The sequence below is a fragment of the Leptidea sinapis genome, chromosome 9 (assembly GCF_905404315.1).
Source record: "Leptidea sinapis chromosome 9, ilLepSina1.1, whole genome shotgun sequence".
Lineage (NCBI taxonomy): Eukaryota > Metazoa > Arthropoda > Insecta > Lepidoptera > Pieridae > Leptidea > Leptidea sinapis.
In genome coordinates, this window is record NC_066273.1 from 7,827,961 (window position 1) to 7,843,623 (window position 15,663).

The window sequence follows — 15,663 nt, forward strand, 5'->3', positions numbered from 1 at the left end:
CCTTCACTTCTACAAAATGAAATAAAATAAATTTAAATGCTTACAGAACCCATTTATTCAAATAATTTGTACCAAGATGATTGACCTATTATAACACGTCTTCAATGTAACATTGGTGCGTAATACAAATTATAAGTGCATTCAACCACTTATCTTCGCCTAATTGAAAATATTTATTCCCTTTCAAAGTATAAATACTTTCACTGAGCTAGAAAATTTTAGTGTAGCATCAAGTATGAAGACGACAATAGTGGTTATGTTAAGCATTTGCTTAAGCATAAATGCTTATCTTATTAAAGTTCCAACTGAGCCGCTGGTTCCACGACTGGGTAAGAAAAATTATTATTTTTAAGAAGCTTATAACAATTTCCATTTGTTTTGTTTAAGCTTATAACAATTTCCATTTGTTTTGTTTAATAGCAAGAAAATTCGTTATAGGGAATGAAAATATATTAGAAGTGCAAAAAAATCTCTCATTTCATATAATTTTATTAGCTGACGCCCGCGACTTCACCCGCGAAATTTGGAATTGAAGATTATTTCATGTTAGAATAGTTCCGGTGCCTGTTTTCGCTCCCATTCCCAACATATTATATGAGTCTAATTTCGAGGAAGATTGCTATGGCAAACTAAACCTACTATTGGTATAGTTATAGCTCATCCACGTGACGTTTTTCACAAATCCCGCGAAAACTATGGATTTTTCTGGGATAAAATGTAGCCTATGTCTTTCCCCAAGTTCTAGTCTATCGCTGTACCAAATTTCATCAACATCGATTCAGTAGCTCCGGCGTAAAATCGTAACAAACCAACTTACATAATAATTTACTAATATTAGTAGGGATTTTGGTAATATGTGTTAATGTTTGTCGACGTTTACGATGCCGGTTATTACAAGTGATTTACTGTTGACTAACCCTTACCTATTCGAGGACTGTATAATAATTTTTATTCGTTAAGTAAAACTTTAGTGGATTATTTAATTGACGTATAATGTATATAAGAGCGAGATTTTTGATCACTTGCTTATATTATTTTTTAATTAAATACACAAATATTATTTTCCTTTTTAAATAAAATTTACCATTTATCGGTGTTATATCTTCCATCATTACATCTCTGCTAATCAATCTATGTTTATGTTTACATCTTAGTGGAGATGAGATCTTGTACTTTGCTATCAGTTTTCAAGCTTAACATATTTTTTTTTGTAACTCCGTTGGGTTTTCCAATTAAAATAAATAAACAGAACTCTTGAAAACTATGAAATAGATGGGCCAGAATAGTGGGGAAAGACAAAAATCAATTATGTTTATACAGCAAACAGATCATATTATAACATAAGATTTATTTATTTATTTAATTGTTGTTCAAATGTATGCCAGCAATACTTGCGTGCTAATATCCATACCATTGTTGAGATATTGACCAACAAACAGTAACCCATTGGGTTGATTCTTTTGGCTAAATAATCCTGTTACATCAAATAATATTAAATTGAATGTATTTCAAATGTTAACCATAATTTAAATTTCTTAGCTCCATTAGATTGGGTTCAAGTACAAAAGGCTATGCTGCCATTTTTCGAGAATATTTGCGAAGAAAGCACAGACCCAACAATCATCAAACTGAGCAGGGAGTTCACCTTCGATGCTTCCGGATACTTGGTAACTAAATTATATTTTATTATTTTTTATAGAAGTATGTTACATACTGAGAAAGAGGCCTAATGAGACTTAACATCTTAATGTATCTCAAGGTGGCGATAGAAACTACGATGACATATAGTTATATCTTAAAATATATAAATCACATGATACGTTGTTTGTCCGCGATGGACTCCTAAACTAATGAACGGATTTAAATGGGGATTACTTCATGGAGTGCAGTTTAGTCCAACTTGAGAGATAGGATAGTTTTTAGTTCGACTTAGGACCCATAATTATTTTTATTTCCAATATTTGTTTTGTATGGACATATTTTCTATATGTCCATACAAAACTTTGAGAGAATTTATTGACACATGGTTTGACAGTTCTGCTGTGAAGCAATTTCATTATAGTTAACAACAGAGAGCAATGACGTTCTATCTTCTATATATATATATAAGAGATTTCCACATATATAGTCACTCATCACGATATCTTTGGAACCATGAGAGCTAAAGACTTGAAATTTGGTATGAATATACACCGAGTAGAGGTCAGCTAAGAATGGATTTTCCAAAATTCCATTCGCAAGATTTTTTTTTTATTATGAACAGAACAACGTCTGTCGGGTCAGCTAGTACATAATATAGAACGTCATTGACAGGGAGCATATTTTACAAAATAATTCTTGGTGTTATGAAATATTATTGACAAATTCAATAAAAAACAGTATTTTATTTATTATGCACAAAACAGCGTCTGTCGGGTCAGCTAGTGATAAAATCTAGTCAAAACAAAATAAGGGCCACTTGATTATTTTGGCCTCGCTAGCGATAATTTATTTTTTATGCATTCTCAAGTAGCTGATACTTTATTGTGGTGTTACCTTATTTGTTTACACACTTTTTTTGAGCATTCCACCCGCATAATTGTTTAAAGTGGGTAGTTTTCGATAATTTATTGCAACCACTTGATTCTACCCGATTTTAAGACGGATTTCAACTCAGTCAAATTGACAATTCTCTCAGGAACACTGTAAGTTTCGTTTGACTAGTGGCTGAATTAACATTTTAAAAAAGTTATGCCGAGAATTCGAAGTCATATGGACTTGCCAACCGTAACTAGGGCCGTAACATTGCTTCAAGTAGGCTATTCGCAGCGTTCTGTGGCGTTGCAGCTGGGTTTTTCCCGGCGAGCGATCCAGAATGCTTGGAATCGTTTTCAAGAGACTGGGAGACTAACCAGGAGACGGGGATCTGGCAGAGTCGAGCAACTACAGCACAGGAGGACCGCTACGTGGGCTTGACTGCGCGTAGAGAACGCTGTATAACAGCCCGTTCGTTACAAAACCGTTTGCAGCAGGCGACCGGTACACGTGTTAGTGATCAAACTATTAGAAATCGTTTACACGAAGACCAGCAGTTCTCCAGGAGACGTGTAGTGCAGATACCATTAACAAGTGCTCATCGTGCAAACCGATTATCATTCGCAAGGCAGCATCTGGCGTGGGATATGAAAGATTGGAGGACTGTATTGTTTACGGATGATTGCAAAGTTAAATTTTTTAGTGATGACCGTCGCATTAGGGTCTGGAGGCGTGAAGGTGAGCGATTTTCGGATGCTTGCATCCATGAAAGTGACAGATTTGGGGGCCCCAATGTTATGGTATGGGGAGGAATCTCTATGTCAGGCAGAACCGAGCTGGTAATTCTAAACGAAGGCACAATAACAGCTCAACGTTACATCGAGGAGGTCATAAGACTTCATGTGGTCTCATATGCACATAGAATCGGCGCAAGATTCCATCTGATGCACGATAATGCTCGCGCTCATACAGCTAGGGCCACCAGAGAAGCCCTAGAGGAGGCTGGTATACAGGTGTTGGCCTGGCCTGTAAACAGTTCGGATCTAAATCCCATTAAACACATGTGGGATTTACTGAAATGCAGTGTTCGAAGCACAAACCAACCCGTGCACAATGAAAGACAGCTAATAAACGTTCTGAAATCAAGCTGGGAACAAATTCCTCAAGAAACAGTGGTTCACCTGGTGGAGAATGTACCTTCTAGGCTTCAAGAGTGCATTAGTAATCGAGGACGGCATACTAGATATTGAGGAAAGTCATAAATCAAGAAACATTTTATGTTTTTTTTTTTCAGAATTTTTTTCCTCACTAATTATTTTTGCAAAAATGTCAATTTTTAGAAAGAGTGGAGCAAATTTTTTTTAATGGAATGCATCTTTGTTTTATGCTGTCTACAATAAAAATCAATCAATTTATCCAACTGAAACATTGATCAACCTTTTAACCCCAAGAATTCATGAGAATACTGTAAAAACGTGGTGGCCCTTATTTTGTTTTGACTAGTATATATAATAGATGTTGAATTGTTATAGCTTTCCATAATTTGAACGTCTCAAACACCTCTTTACTTTTTCTTATAATAAAAAATAATATTTCCCTGAAATAGTAAAACACTTTGAATATATGGATTCAGTAAAAGCTTTTCCATCCAAAGCTATATATCGCACAAGAGATTCAAAAGCTAGTACGATATCTTATCATAATATTATTTTTTTAGTTAGTTTTTATTTTATTTTATTATTTATTTTCAAAAATGATAGCAGTATTCATTTGATGGAAATATTTTCTAGTATCTCTATAATTTCCTACTAGCTTTTTCAATTATACTAAGCTTCTTAAATGTGCTGCTGAATGTTTAATTGTAAAATATATTTTCAGAAACCATCTGTCGTTGATAACTTCCATACATTGAAGACTGGAAAAGGCTTATTGCCCAAGGGTCAAATATTTTCTGAAGTCAATATAGATCACTTGGATGAACTTCGCATTATTTACGAATTATTATATAATGCAAAGGACTTTGATACTTTTTACAAAACGGCTTGTTGGGCGCGACAAAATGTCAACTGCGGTTTATTTATTGATGCTATTTACTTAGCCATTATAAATCGAAAAGATACAGAAAGATTGTCAGTACCAGCACCATATGAACTCCTACCAAATTACTTTGTACGTAAGGATTCTATAATTAAAGCGTCATCTTTACTTGCTAGCGAGGAAATATCTATCAGTGATGGTATTCGGAATGAAGGAAATTCTTACATAATAGACACAAACTATACAAGCAGTATTTTTGATGATTATGAAGATTCTAACTTAGCATACTTCCAAGAAGACGTTGGACTAAACTCATATTTCTTTTTTATGAAGCTTCGTAGTTTACCTTGGGTAGACACTGAATTTAAAAGAAATAACAGATACGGTGAATATTTATATCATTTTACTAAACAACTCATGGCTAGATATAATTTGGAACGTTATTCAAATGGACTCTTGGAAGCGGAAAGTATAGACTGGGATAAATTTGAAGAAACAGAATATGATCCTATGCTTATTTATTCAAACGGAAATGAATTCGCTTCTAGAACATCAGCAAAAGTATCAACAAATGATTTAGTAACATCCTTAAAAAATATAGAAAATAATACAGATGCAGCAGTAATTCATATGGTAAGATGTGTGAAGTATATTTGAAATCCGAAAATACTATTTTTGACGACACGCAAAAATAATTGTTAATCAAAGATGAAATTCTTTCAGAGAGATGGTGGTTTCAGTAAAGCTGCTATTTTAAATAACTTGATGGATATTTTAATCACCAGTAATATTAGTTATCAAAATTTAGCTCTTCAAGTTTTTGATAAAAGCCCGACAGTTAACAGGTAATTAGGCACTTTTATACATTTTCTCACTTCAAAACCATCGCTTATGATTTATAATTTTTTGTACTATGTAGGTATTATCTCATTTATCATACATAGATGGTATATCATATAATTTTAATATGAATTAAATTTCTTTAATTTCAGTCAACCATCGGTATTAGAGCACTTTATGACTACAATACGAGATCCAATCTTTTGGAAAATAAACAAAAAAATTGTGGATATTACAGATAACGCATTGAAACAGTTACCAGGGTACACTAAAAGTCAATTATATTTTCCTGGTGTACGAGTAGCTAATGTGGAAGTAAAGAAAATGATAACAATGATGGATAATTTTGAATTTGATGTCACAGATGCTCTTAAATATGGTGACAAGGATCCAAATTTCCAAATGAAAATTGGACAGTCCAGACTCAACCACAAACCCTTTGCTATAAAAGTTAATGTTTCATCATTAGTTGTACAAAAATCCTTGGTAAAATTATATATTGGGCCAAAAATTATGCCTGGACAGCTTGCTGATAAACGACATTTATTTATGCTTATTGATAGCTTTGAAGTGAACCTTAAGAAAGGGACAAATATTATATCACGAGCATCTCACGAGATTAATAAAATATCTGAAGATCTAATGTCGTTGAGGACCATTCATAAGAACGTCGTTGATTCTGAGTTTGGTGTTGACGCTTTACCACTTAATTTGGTTAATTCACAAATTGGATTACCTTCACGCCTAATACTTCCAAAAGGAAATAATGAAGGCTTACCTTTCCAAATCTTTGTATTTGTTGCACCATTTATAAAAGCTACTCCCGGTGGCTATAAATCTAACACACAATTAAATTCTGAAGCCATTCTATCTCCAGGATACCCGTTGGATTTAGATATAGAAATACAAGAATTATTTAACTTACCGAATGCACTTGTTAAAGATATAGTTATTACACATAAAGGAGAATATAAGCCAGGAAATTATGGTAGAGACACAGGTGATGAAAATACTTGGCAAAATTATGAACAAGATATTAATATTGATGACCAAATGAACAAACTATCATTAAGGCCAGAATTTACTAAAAAGAGAGAACAGTTTGATTACAAATCAAAAAAAGGACAATACGGGAAAAAAGAGGACTATGCAAATAAGAGAGTAGATCAAAATGATGATGCTATACAAAATGAAGTTATCGATTTAAAAAAAGAAATTAAAATTGAAAAAGAAACCTCAAATAATGACAATGTAGAATACACAGTGATTTCAAATAATGATGGCAATCGTCTTGTAATAATTGACAAAGATGTATCTAAAAAATTTGATGTAAGTGATGAAGATGAACATTTAAAGAAAGTAGTAGTAGATGTAAAAACACTTGAAGAAATAGAACTTGAAAATAATTTAAAAGTTGAACCAATTCAGCTACGGTCTTCTTTTAAGAAACAACCGCCAACTATTTTCAATATAATATTCAAAACAAAAAATGATACTGAACATACTACGCAAAAAATTTACGAATAAAAAATAAAAATTGTTATATTTTTATTAAATAAATAATTTGTACACAGTCTTTGAGTTTTAATTCCATAAAATATGTTATATAACTTAAATCTAAGATAATTAATACGCTTAGATAGAGTCTTTTGCAGTTAGACAACCGATGAAAACAGACTAGGAATATTAGTTTAGTATTAGACGTATAAATGATCTAAAGGTTAAGTGAATGAAATCATTCTCAATGAAATGTCTTAAACAGTCGCATTTAACAGCAATAACGAAACACATTGATCTAATGAAACCATTAGCCTGCACTGAAATACAGTACAACACAATAACATGCACAATATATCTATTTCATACATTTGCAATGGTATTTTTTGGTTCTGAGCCAAATATTTTACAAAGTCGTTACGCTTTCCCTATTTTCATCGCGGAAAATTTAAAAACCATCGCTCACTACTGTGACAACGGCTAGAACTCAAACATAAATATTTTATAGCTGTTTTCAAGGCTTTTTCACTTCTAATAAGCAATAAGTAATTTATCCAACTACAGATTTGTACTGCGTTCCATATTAACAAATATATTTCAATCAACTACATTTTTATATGTATGTCTAGTATTTTTATTACGAAAATAAGGGAAAAGACGAGCTGGACCTTCAGCTGATGGTAATTAATACGTCCTGCCTATTACAATGCAGTGCCGCTCTTGAAAAACCCAAAAATTCTGAGTGGCACTACAATTGCGCTCGTCACCTTTAGACATAAGATGTCAAGTCTCATTTGCCTAGTAATTTCACTAGCTACGACGCCCTTCTGACCAAAACACGATAATGCTTACATATTACTGCATCACGGTAGAAATAGGTGCCGTTGTGGTGCCAAAATCTTCCAGGACTCCTTTGCAAAGAGCCTCCCACTGGTAAATAAAGATATTCAAATTCAAATTCAAATATTTTTATTCAAAATAGGATTTAAAATCACTCATTGAACGTCAAAAACTACAAACTACTACTATGTACAATTTGCAGATTTGACTATGCGTTTATCTTACACGTGATTTTTATTTTAAAATATTTTTTTTTAAACTTTAGTAAATAATTACTGGAACTATGTTCTAATAGAGCATTTAAATCTTAGCACCTAGAAATTAATGCGTAACAAATAAAGTTGTAGGTGCTCTGCCAAAGTAAACAATATGTATTTTTATATTCACTGACTTATTCTAATGTTGAAAATAAATGAATATATCACGTAAGTTTTCACGTAAGCATTAATAAAATAATAAAAAAAAAAAACAAAGTACTTTATTTCAACTAATGAAGCACTGAAGTTTGCATATTACTTAAATTAATAAGTAATCATGTTCATGCCAAATTTACCCTAATGGAATATTTTTAATGCAATTAAAGAATTTTCTCGATTAAATTAAATATTTAGAAAATTTACTGTAAATAAAACCATCTCAACAAACTCGAACGTAATAATTAAATGACGCATTAATAGCATATTTGAGGCATGCATCATCAGTTATATTTAATAAGCATCAGGATAGTCAATAAATATATTCGAATACAACATAAATCTCTTGTACACCTGTAATTAACATGACACACTATAGATCAGTGTCGGTTAAACCTGTACTATGTTGAACATTTCAACACGATGTAAATAATAAATTAAAAATAAACAATATTATAACATTAAGACGCATGCTTATTCTATCTTTGATCTCGCCATCTTGAATAGTATAATTAAATGGCTAACCATTTATAAAGATTATATTAAGATAGCGTCACACACTTGGTAATTTTGGACAGATGTCAATTGTACAAATTTATTTTAGAGCTTCAGGATTTTTAAGAACAATAATATTTTAGCAAATATAAGTAAAATATTTGGTAGAGAGATAGCTTTAATTCATTTTTTTTCAAACAGAGTCTAAAGTATAAAAGGGGTTTAATCTATAGTTAAGGACAATCCGGTTTAGGCCGTTATAATTGTAACGTAAAGCTCATGCCAGACTAATAAATATAGTCTTAATTTATGAGACACCTAATTAAATATGAGCTGAACATTTCAATGCACTGAATTTTTGCTACAGACAATTGAGCGTTCGTCAAATTAATAACCTCCCACAAGCAGTTACATCGACATTCGAATGAATCGATATAAATAACTTATAACACAATCTCTGAGTGTAATTCAGAAATAGTTTTAGGAGGAGCCAACTATTCCGCATATTTTCACTATTAGTTAATGTAAGGCGAAGTCCGTACATGTTCATGGTTATGTTTGATAATTATAGAATGTTAGAACATATTATTTATTATAGCACATTTACATGGGATACGTTGTAATGCATAGCAAATGTAAATGGACATTTATTTATAGTAGTAATAGTTTAAATGCGTCTGAATTATGTAGTTCAGTAATGCTGTAATGTAGATGTTAATATCATAACACGGTTTGTACTATTAGGTCATCGTATGCATTCCATCGGATTACCAATTGCAATTTAAACATTGCAACAATTTTTGCTTAAGAATTATGCTACTCGATAATCTTAAATCATACAGAATTAATATAGATATAAACACAGAAATAAAACACCTTAGAATTTGTTTCTTTCACGACCAGTACCAAGACGACGTACCTATGTGGAGATATAACAATATGTAATTTGAAATTTTGTTTAAGGGGAAGTTTGGAAGAAAAAGAACCATCAGCTCTTTATTCCAAAAAAAAATGTAAATTGCGACCGTACAGGTTTGGACTATGAAGTGTGGTGTTAGGAACTGTAGGACTATTGTCGATAGGATTGTTTGCCCTTACAATAATTAATAATTAAAAATAATATCATAGAAATCAGAAACTATACGCGGACGAACTGCTAGTATTATGTAGCTTACATACATTCTGGTTCTTTAACTTTTTTCTCTCTCTTTTCAGTTTGTAAATATAATTGAGATTAAACTTTTTCAATAAACTATTTTCATTAGCTGCAAATAAGCCGAAACTAAAATATATAATTGATCGCACAGAAACTGTTTTAATAGTCTTAAGCGGCGCGGCGGAAATGTAGATTCAGAGATGAAAATAAATTGAGAATCACATATTCAACGATTAACATCACAAAATGTTTTCGCGGATGTAATAAATTAACGAAATAATGATTGTTTTTCTTATCCTAGCGTTTACCATTTGATTACACAGAAATAATGATACAAGATAGAGGAAGAATGGAGCATTAATTTGACTATACAGACTATTTCATATACAATTGTGAGGCAAGAAAATTTTATAACATCCCAAACATAACTTCTACTTAAATTTATACTGATATTGCATAAAATATATCAATAAATATAACGTCTTTTTGTAATATCGACATATCAGCTTATTACCAAATTCACTCATCAATGTATTTGGAATTTATACGAAAGAAATAAATCGTCACAAAACACTCGTTCAAAATACTTATAACGTCAGTTAACACTCAATTGAAATATTGCTACACATTAGAAAAGAATTAAAATTATAGATAGGTAAATAGAACAACTTAATCTTAAAATGATGCAAAAATTGGGTCAAGTAGATTTTAGCAGGTATTCCACGTGGTTGCACGTGGGCGCAACTAAGAGCTATCAACACAAACCGTCTGTCTGTAGCTCTACGCACAAAAATTATAGCCGATCACCGACGAACGAACACCTATATCTGTTCCATTCGGCGCCGTATAACCCGTTGCACGCGCCAATGCTCCCAAACGGTGACACATACTCATTCTTAACGTTTTCCTAATCTGCCACAGCGACAATTGATATATTTTTGGATTCCACATTAGTATCAATGCTCTTGACATTTTGGCAACCGCTAACAATATCATTAAAATTATATTGCGTATCATCAAGTCTACCTCGGCGTTTAGTTAATTATTTAGAAGATAGAATGTGACAAAAGTTACAATGAAGAATGTTGTAATTTTTATAGACTCAATACAATTCAGTTCGTTAAAAATAAACTCACTCGTACACACTTTCATTTATGTTTCATTTAACTGAATTAACTGGAAAATTGGATATAGGAAGGATTTACACAGCTGGAATATTTCAACCAGATTCCTACGAGATGTTTAGTCTCATACGCCTAAATTAATAATATCTTACATTCAAGGTTAAGGTATTCTATTTAACGGTTTATTTACGAAACGTACCCACACCATCCTTCAATAACGACGTACTTTTCATATTCTAGTTGATAGAATTATGGTAAATTAATATCAACAATCTGATATAATTTTTATGCTTTTGAAAACAAAAGAAACTGTATGATTTGAAGCTAGTCTTAAAATGGATCTATATGGGTAGGTATTGTGGGCGAAACGAGAGTTCTAAACTTTTAGAAAACCACGGCTGGAAATCACCTACTATTATAATACTTAAACCACAAACCAATGGTTATTGGGAATAATCATTCTTGTTAGAAAAGTAACCATATAACGCAGGTATAGAATGTTAAATGGGTTTTGAGGTGGCGCCTTGCCAAAATAATCTTGTCGATAAATTATACAAAAATTATGACAACTGGTTTCCTGTAGTTGCATTATTTCCATCCAATGACGTTTGGTTAATGACGAGAAAAGCGTCACTTGCAGCGACGAATGGAGGTGCTGTTTATTTTTTCAATTTATTTTCGTATTCTTGAGTAGTTTGTCCGTCATCTATAAATAGTGGTGCCAGATAAATGAGAAATCCAGTGTAACAACACTCGCACTCGGATTCGGTTCTTGTTACAGGAGTTAGTTTTGAACACTCAAAATGGTGAGCGTCTAATTGTGATTGGAATAAGTGATATTTGTGTTTATTTGGATGACATACAGTTGGACATTCTAAAAGTTTATATTTGAAGAAAATTCGTGTTTCTGTGTTTTGTTAAATTAAAGATTTATTTATTATGAAATTAATTAATTCAAAAAAATTAAGAGTTACTGCGTTTGATCATAAGAATTCTGTCTCTAGACTAATAAATTGCGCAGATATTTTTAATACAAAAATATATTCAATCTGGAATAAATTATTTTAGGATTCTGATGATGACCAGAAAATGGCCATGCTCCGCAAGGCTTTCCAGATGTTTGACACAACCAAGTCCGGATACATAGATGTTCTTAAAATCTCAACCATCTTGAACACAATGGGTCAGCTTTTTGACGACTCGGAATTACAAGCTCTGATTGAAGAAAATGACCCAGAAGGTAGGTTATATTGTTAAAAAAAAATACTAAAAATGTGTTTACAAGAGTTACAATAGTGATACTATCTAAAATCTGTTTTTTTAATATATTATAGGTTCCGGCAAAATTAACTTTGATGGCTTTTGCAATATTGCGTCTCATTTCCTTGAAGAAGAAGACGCAGAAGCTATGCAACAGGAACTGAAAGAAGCTTTCAGGTACATCTTTTATTTTTTTTTATAATTAACTAAACTGATTGATTATAACTATGAAAACCATGATGTTATATAATATGAAAATTATTATTACGTAGTACTGTTATATCTCAACATAAACGATAAAATATTTTATAATAATCATTTTTGTCAGTACATTGATTTAGGTAAAATTTTAAATCGTTCGTACTGGAAATATCTAGAACTTACTAAAACAAATTATTTTTACATTAGTGACACAACTTTCAGTTAAAGAAAATCTCTAAAAATACACAAGATCTTCTCCCTCCAGGAAGAAATAACGATACATGTGATTATCTAGGTCAGCGAATCTTTACTTGTATGAACTTTCTATATCTCATGATTATTTCCCATTGACAGATTATACGATCGTGAAGGAAACGGCTACATCACCACATCTACCTTGAAGGAGATTCTCGCTGCATTAGATGACAAGCTGAGCAGTTCTGATTTAGACGGAATTATTGCTGAAATTGATACTGACGGCTCTGGGACTGTAGATTTTGATGGTAAGATTATAATTTTATGAATTCTGGCCAATATTGATTGTAGATATAATGCACTACATTGAAACTGTTAAATCAAAAGAAGAAGCGGCGCTGCATTTTGTAAATATAATGGTTTGTGATAGGTTTACATGTCAGTCAGTGCGCTGCAGTATCATGCGTGCTTTTCATAGTTGATATCATGTTCATCAGTTGATAGAATTATGGTTGATTAATAACAACAATCTGATATTATTTTTATGCTTTTGAAAACAAAAGAAACTGTATGATTTTAAGCTAGTCTTAAAATGGATCTATTCTATTCTATCGAATTATTGCTGAAATTGATACTGACGGCTTAGGGACTGTAGATTTTGATGGTGACCTTACAATTTTATGAATTCTGGCTAATATTTATTGTAGATATGATTCACTACATTGAAACTGTTTAATCAAAGGAACAATCGGCGCTGCATTTTGTAAATATACTGGTTTGTGATAGGTTACATGTCAGCTTGGGATACTTTACATCTTCCACTCACATTTTTTAGAAATGACTAATGAATGATAGAAAACAAATAATGTAATAACTCTAATTAAATTAAACTGTTGCTTATAATGTTTGATAGTACACTCAGGAAATTTATGTGCGCCTTTTAAACTTCAACGTATTTACGAGAATTGGTCACAAGTCTTGGAATTCCATGCCTCGCACTAATAATAATTATTTAGATTTGGCAAAGCTGTTGCAGAGTGAATAAATTCAAATATTTTTCTTACAACATTTAGATAGTAGCGTAATAATGTAGCTCGGCTGGTTAAAGACTTTAATCCTTCAGTTATTTCAGTATTTGTTTTAATATATTCTGACTACTCCCGCACATACACATCTTTACATATTCTTATTATTATCATTAAACATTGTAAATGCGAATGTGAGTTTGGTTTTCACGCCCTAACTACTCATCTTTGGGATCATTTTTAAAAACATGATGACCACAGTGTAAATTTATGGTTTCATTAATATAGATATCGTTTTTCCAAATTAGCTCTCTACTATCATAGGGTAAATCTCTCAATCCAAGATAGCCGTTGCGTAAAATAATTACCGCAGTTTCCAGGGTTCTTGGGATAGCTGACATCGAATTTAAAATTATAAAATTGACATTTTTATAAACATATTTAGTATTATAATAAATACAAAAACACCACACAAATGGCTTTAAGTTTGTACGTGTATATTTTATATACATATCTAAATCACCCGGAAGCTATTATATAGTTGCAATCTTACTGTATATTTTTAATAGTTTTTAGAACATGAATAAGAACTTTGAATACCTATTCATCGAGATTTTCATATTTTTACGCACAAGTTTGACATATTTTAAGAGTTTCCAAATGGAACGGGTCAAATCTAGTTCGGTATTATATAAATACAAGTCTCACTCATTGATGACTATGAAGATTATTTTACTGGAGGGAGACCTTAATACGGAACAACCTTGTAATTTCGTTCCTGTTTCAAGGGCGCATGGGTGGAAGTGATCACTCATTATTAACTGATACAACTCTAAATCTCGTTTGTCTTTCTATTCAATGAAATAAATTCTACTATATAAACCGAGATAAATTAAATCATACAAAAAGTTTAAGGATCCGGATTATTCAACCCGTTATATTATGTTATAATCGCAGATCAGAATATGAGAGCAGTATTCTTTATGAAGCTATCCCTTTCTAAAGCGATTTTTTGTAAAGCGTGACTCCATGATACTTATTATTGAACTTCCAGCAAAAGCCAACTTTGCAAGATGCAGTGAAATTGTATGAATTAGATATTTCTTAATTGTACTATTAATGTTGGGTTTATTCAAAGTCAAAGTTCTTTATTTGCTAGAAACCGTTACAAGAAAAGTTGTCACAAATTTAATAGTAGGCACATGTTTTGTTTAGACAGCCATGTATATAATTCAGTGGTTTCGTTTTATAATATTATAACCTACCGCAAATCAATAACTACTGCTACATTTAATTTTACCAACGTAAAGCCATACTTTGAATGTAAAATTTATACAGTTAAGAGATAAAGTAGTCAAAATTATCACAAAAAATTATAATAAGAAGAACAGTATTGGTGCCAGTTACCTATTCGTTTGATAATTATTATTTCAAATATGTTATATTATTAATAAATAACTGTTTTTCTTTGCAGAATTCATGGAGATGATGACTGGTGATTAAACAACAGAACTAAAAATGGAATATAGTATTATTTAAATTATACTAGGATATATTTTATACTAAATACCTGTAAAGGTTTTCTTAGTACAAAACAGTAAACAATGCGGTATTAGCATGTAAGGCAAAAGTTATCTATCTTATAGATAGGTATAGTTATTTTGTTTTAGTTTTAGAATTATTATTTATATAATTCATATAAGCATCGCTCCTATTTCATCTAATTGCTAATATGTATAACGCATTGCACTTATTTTCAAGACAATATTTTTTAATAAAATTTATCTATTTAAATATATAATTTACATATGTGTTTTATTTCCTTCTGAAAATTCAGTCTTTATTTTTTATAACCTTTTAAGAGATATCCTGTCGTGTTAGTTTGTTAGTATGGAGGGTAGAGGCAAAAAAGTCATCTCTTGTGCGTGAAAAGTTGAAAAGGTGTCCAAGTTATGTAGTAAATAACAGTTCTAAAAGCTTTCACAATGGCGCTGGTGTGAGCACAGGGTATGGTATGAAGTATGGTGAATGTAGCAATAGTAAACAAATTGAAGTATGCCGAGTTA

General features: G+C 31.6%; 2 protein-coding genes across 4 annotated transcripts; both read left to right on the top strand.

Annotated features, from left to right (window-relative positions):
- The first annotated feature begins 227 nt into the window (after positions 1 to 227).
- Positions 228 to 6,965, top strand: LOC126965940 (hexamerin-like). 3 transcript variants are annotated; one of them, XM_050809751.1, is made up of 5 exons: positions 228 to 329; positions 1,540 to 1,667; positions 4,393 to 5,184; positions 5,260 to 5,396; positions 5,544 to 6,965. In XM_050809751.1, exons 1-5 carry the CDS (start codon positions 236 to 238, stop codon positions 6,916 to 6,918), a joined length of 2,526 nt encoding a protein of 841 aa, XP_050665708.1. In that variant the 5' UTR covers positions 228 to 235; the 3' UTR covers positions 6,919 to 6,965. The 3 variants fall into 3 exon arrangements, with proteins under 3 accessions (XP_050665708.1, XP_050665709.1, XP_050665710.1); XM_050809752.1 differs by having other exon boundaries at positions 5,275 to 5,396; XM_050809753.1 differs by lacking the exons at positions 228 to 329; positions 1,540 to 1,667; positions 4,393 to 5,184 and having other exon boundaries at positions 5,209 to 5,396.
- A 4,590-nt stretch (positions 6,966 to 11,555) lies between these two features.
- LOC126966025 (troponin C) lies at positions 11,556 to 15,402 on the top strand. Its single transcript, XM_050809901.1, has 5 exons — positions 11,556 to 11,722; positions 11,985 to 12,156; positions 12,251 to 12,353; positions 12,732 to 12,880; positions 15,072 to 15,402. Exons 1-5 carry the CDS (start codon positions 11,720 to 11,722, stop codon positions 15,098 to 15,100), a joined length of 456 nt encoding a protein of 151 aa, XP_050665858.1. The 5' UTR covers positions 11,556 to 11,719; the 3' UTR covers positions 15,101 to 15,402.
- The last annotated feature ends 261 nt before the right edge of the window (positions 15,403 to 15,663 follow it).

Excerpts from the sequence above, each read along its gene's own strand:
- LOC126966025 (XM_050809901.1), top strand. Across the intron at positions 12,354-12,731 it reads GAACTGAAAGAAGCTTTCAG|ATTATACGATCGTGAAGGAA; the intron begins GTACATCTTTTA and ends TCCCATTGACAG. Across the intron at positions 12,881-15,071 it reads TGGGACTGTAGATTTTGATG|AATTCATGGAGATGATGACT; the intron begins GTAAGATTATAA and ends TTTTCTTTGCAG.
- LOC126965940 (XM_050809751.1), top strand. The coding sequence starts at position 236 with ATGAAGACGACAATAGTGGTTATGTTAAGCATTTGCTTAAGCATAAAT. Across the intron at positions 330-1,539 it reads GCCGCTGGTTCCACGACTGG|CTCCATTAGATTGGGTTCAA; the intron begins GTAAGAAAAATT and ends TAAATTTCTTAG. Across the intron at positions 5,185-5,259 it reads ATGCAGCAGTAATTCATATG|ATGAAATTCTTTCAGAGAGA; the intron begins GTAAGATGTGTG and ends TGTTAATCAAAG.